The following is a 4,681-nucleotide window of genomic DNA, read 5'->3' on the forward strand; positions in this document are numbered from 1 at the left end:
TAATTTTTTCTTCTGCCGCAATTGGTCTCGTTGGTTAAATTTATGGCCAAAGTTGCACCTCAGAAAGCGCGGGCGCACTATATTTTGGAACAGAGGGAGTACTTCTCTAGCCGACAAAAATTCTAGACCAGCGCTTGCACCGTACAAAGATCATATCAGCTTGCTACTTAGCTACCAACTCATCAGGTGCGGAGCTAATTATGCTAGCACAGTGCACCATTACAAACATTCTATTCACGATAGTCCGTACCTACTCCACCTGGAAATACTTGTCGGAGGAATTCTTCAACAAGTATTTCCAGACGGAAGGAGTATTATATCTTGCCTCCATTCCAGTCACATCCTTTCTTTCTCTAGTGATAACATGCTCTGGACCTAGGTGCAGAGAAACATGGACATGCATGCGCCAACTGACCTGAACTGCACTCAACTAAGTTCCAACAGGGCACAAAGAATGATCATGCCAGTTGCTAAAACGCTGTGCACATCAAACATGCTGTCAACAACTCAGATGGCTAGGACGGAGCACAACACGTCAGAAAGCGTACAGACCGAGTTACAGATTCCTGCTTTTATTCATGTAATATCACTAATAAAATGCTAGTGTTTATTCTGTCAACTGTCTATAACAACAATGCGACTCCCAAAAGAATAATTATTAGCTTAAACAACTTGGATCACGCCTACTGCATTCCGGGAAGAAATGTTGTTGGTCATGTTTTGTTGGGAGGGCAGGCCAACCGTCAGCTCCAGATCCTTGTTCTCTGCTGCATGATCTGTCTTCGCAGCCGTCGCAGGAGGCAATGGTGAAGGACCGCTTTGCGGGATCAGGAATGCGCTAGTACATGAAGTCAGGTTAGCTTCAAATGTCAGGGCACTTGTGTTGGCAGTCGCAGGAGCTGATGGAGGTGTCCCTTCAGGGACTATTGGAATTGGTCTGAACAGCGAGGGTACCCGCGAGAAGCAATCCTGACAACATGGCGTACAAGCATCAAAGGTCAGTTACTAAATAAGCATAGTGATGGTGCACAATACGCATAGGCATAGCAACAAACAACAAATATGCACATCATGGTACGAGCTGTTGACACCTAGACCATAGTGCAGGTAATACGCACCCAGTATACCAACCAAAAGCACAAATGGCACATGCAATGCAGTTTCCTATAAGACCAATATTACTTTACCCACTATCTAGGTAGTAAGCATGGTACTTAGTGATAAATAATCTTGAAGTTGGAAGTTGCAGTTTTTATCACAATTCTCATATTTATGTGTGTAAGCTTGAATTTTAAAGTAACTCTACGAACTAAGGCACCCGATTGTTGTGTTGGCATTTGAAACCACTGTTCTGGAACAATTGTGCTAGACCTTCTGCAACAGTGATGGTACCAATACAGTACAGGATTCAAAAACATCATTTTTTATCATCTTATCGTTACTTGTTTGTTGGACTAAGACAGCAGAACTATGCTAAAAGTGTGAAGGGTATGATAGCCCTAACGGTGGGGTATACAGCGCAGCCTACCTATATGATGCTCCAAGACTCTCCAACAAGAGACCATCCAAATCATCGCAAAAGACTCTACAAAATTTAACAAGTTAAGGATTAGGGTGGTCTAATGTCCAACGAAAATGCAGGCTACACACAAATGACAGAAAACTAATGATGATTTGACCAGTTAACTTAATTTTCTTCCTAATGTATACTTTTAATGTGAAACTGAAATAAAACTATGATGATTTGCATAGTACTACCTTAATAGAGAGTAAATAGGAGCACCAAACAACTAGCACATACGCACTATAACTCGAATCCCCAAATCTACTAGTGAACCCCAAACTGCAAATAAATTTTCTCTAAATTCTTTCTTCAACTAGAATATGATTGTGACTAGTTTGTAAGATATCTAGTAAATAATAGAGTACTCCCTCCGTTCCAAAATAATTTGAGTTCTGGGTTTGTCCTAAGTGTTAAGATCTACAATACCAAATACACGTAGTACGAAAATATATTTTATAAAGAATCTCATGAGACTAGTTTGATGTTCTAGATGTTAATATATTTTTCCATAAACTTGGTCAACAAGTTAGACTTAAGGCAAACCTAGAACTTCAATTATTTTGGAACGGAGGGGGGAGGGGGTATGTACAGAAAATTAGCAGTGATCTGCTAACTGTATTTTGACAATATCAAATACTACAGCATGGTACTTGCATTACCATGTGGTTCATTTTGCTGAGACTTCCATCCACATTTGTTGCCGTAAAAGATGGAACTGGGGGAGGAAGATCTCTTGTAACTTGTTTTGCTAGATTAGCTGCATTCGAAGATGATACTCCTTCCTGAAAATGAGATTGCCATATCTAGTTCAGTGCTGACCTAGCATGCTAAAATTAAACAGCGTCTAAATCATGAACTTACCAAGCTGCTGTTCTGGAGTTGATTAGTCATAGTTACCATATCATGAAATTTTGCCATTGTTGGTGGTAAGATGGGGCAATTTGGTGCTGGTGACTGCATTCACAAGTGTGCAGAGCATTGTTAAGAAATATTAGACGTCAGGTAAGTACTCCACATGCTGGGCAGGAAGCAAAATTACCAAATCGCTTGCCATCATATCGAAAAGGCTAGACCTGCGCTTCTTCTTGTTTGGATTAGTTTGTCTGAGAAAATATTTCTGAGCATGACTGGCCACTTGAGTTGGTGTCCTGGTAGTAACGAAATTTTTTGCTATACCCCTCCAGTCTCCCTTCCCCAGCTTTTCGAGACCAGCAAGAAATGTCCTATGCTCTTCTTCAGTCCAAGGGACAGCTGCATAGTTGCAATAAATACTATTAACCGAATGGCAGCAGATACATATATGCATCAAAGAGCTGTAGTTGGAAAAAAAATATCCACATATTCATATTTCTCTTCTTTAAATTAATATGGTAAAAGCTCTTGTTGAGTTGGCTATGAGAACACTTTGCTATAAAAGCTGTTCCGAAAGATTGACATGACGTCATCTGATTCTGCTGCTCCCAATACAAGTCGAGAACTGAATCCCGGTTATCTAAAAAATAATCAGAAGACAAGAATTTGCACAACAAAATAATAAGTAGCAAAAACATCAAGAGAAACCAATGCAATGGGGGGTAGCACATTCGACAAATAAATTTAAGCAACCAACTAAACATAGGTGGAGTGGGGGCATTCTTGTCATGTTACTTCTATTTTCATCAAATATATCAATATATGAGATAATCCTTGTATAGCCCAACACTTAGTATGGTATGTTTTGAAGTATTTCACTAATCCCAAGAACTATCACCACCACTCCGCTAGACTCAGGCAATGTCAGACGTCATCATTTCTTAACTTCATTAATAGCTTCTTTTGTAGCAACTCCTAAATCTAGCTTTCACGAGAACCTGAAACCTCACCAAACAACTTTACATCCGCCTTGCCTGCTTGTGCAAATAATGTATGGGATCATTTATGCAATGCGCTATTACTAATACTCTCATGTCTTTAGTCAGTTTACACTTGTCCAATAATCTAGGCCATTGCGGTTGCATTAGCATCCAGATAGAAAATGCACACCACTTTCTTACTAGAAGATTTATACCGGGAGTAAACGCAGATCCATATAAGTGACATCATCATTCATTCAGTTCTAGCGGGCAAAGGCCTGAGACACCTCCCAAGAAGGCCCCATCTTCAAGTTAGCAAAATTGCAGGGTACTATTCCAAAGTATCAACTGGTGTTCTATTTTGGAAGGCTCTAATCCTTACGGAACAAACTATAATAGTGAACTAGAGCAAAACTGGAGTCTGGAACTAACAAACCAGGAAAACAGTTTTAATAACTGATCCAATATCACAATAACTGCAGGCACATCACTAGAAAAATGAGGTCCTGGTAAATTTCCTAACCAAACCTGGTAGTAAATAATGCATTATGAGAAAGCACCATTGCACTAGATGGCACCATTGTTTTTAAGGCGGCAAGGAGACCTAAGGCGAGCACCACCCGCTCTAGCGCCTAGGCGACGCCTAAGCGTCTAAGGCGGGCATATTTGTAAGGCGCTGCCAGGGCGCCTTATCGCCTAAGCGTCCAAGGCAGGACGCCTTAAAAACAATGGATGGCACGAAGTAAGGCTTCATAGGTCAGTGTGATGCAGAAAATGGATGACAAGTGGCGACCCGGATGAGCGGTGGAATGACGACCATGGATATTTTTGCATGGCTACAAGTTTATGAGACTTTCAGACGCGGGCATTTGGCAACAGGTCATAACTTCCCTCGACAAAAGACACGGTCCTCGTCTTTTCTAAGCACAATAGAGCTATGATCCATCAAATATGTAATTTCACAAAATTCACCAGACGCGAGATAAAAACTGTTCTCTCTTAAGCTTGTAACGAGGTAAATATAAGTACGCAAGCACTACACTACCTTAACATGGCCACAGAACATGGTGTAAATCAGGTACAGGTCTGGTGACAGTGTCGCTCAACCTCTTGCTTGAACGACTAAAAAGGCAAGCTTACACCCAGCCCTTGTATGATTGAATATACTGTACATAAAAAAAATTCAATACAAATAAAAACCAAGGATTCTCTAACCAGTTATACATTTCCCAATCATCCATTGGACGTTACCTCCAATCCATACCCTGTTACCAAAGAAAATAAC

At 40.6% G+C, this 4,681-nt stretch overlaps 1 protein-coding gene across 2 annotated transcripts in view; it reads right to left on the bottom strand.

Moving 5' to 3' along the window:
- Positions 1 to 402: 402 nt before the first annotated feature.
- Positions 403 to 4,681, bottom strand: part of LOC119330082 (transcription factor MYBS3-like) — a 5,644-nt gene continuing 1,365 nt past the window's right edge. The window contains exons 2-6 of one of the 2 annotated variants that reach the window (XM_037603195.1): positions 2,604 to 2,815; positions 2,426 to 2,518; positions 2,224 to 2,346; positions 1,529 to 1,585; positions 844 to 969 (exon numbers count right to left, since the gene is read on the bottom strand). In XM_037603195.1, coding sequence (XP_037459092.1) covers positions 1,571 to 1,585; positions 2,224 to 2,346; positions 2,426 to 2,518; positions 2,604 to 2,815 — 443 coding nt within the window. In that variant the 3' untranslated portion in view covers positions 844 to 969; positions 1,529 to 1,570. Of the gene's footprint in view, positions 970 to 1,528; positions 1,586 to 2,223; positions 2,347 to 2,425; positions 2,519 to 2,603; positions 2,816 to 4,681 lie in introns of both variants that reach the window. The other variant, XM_037603194.1, reaches the window with a different exon arrangement.

This window comes from Triticum dicoccoides, chromosome 7A (assembly GCF_002162155.2).
Source record: "Triticum dicoccoides isolate Atlit2015 ecotype Zavitan chromosome 7A, WEW_v2.0, whole genome shotgun sequence".
In the NCBI taxonomy this organism is placed as follows: Eukaryota; Viridiplantae; Streptophyta; class Magnoliopsida; order Poales; family Poaceae; genus Triticum; species Triticum dicoccoides.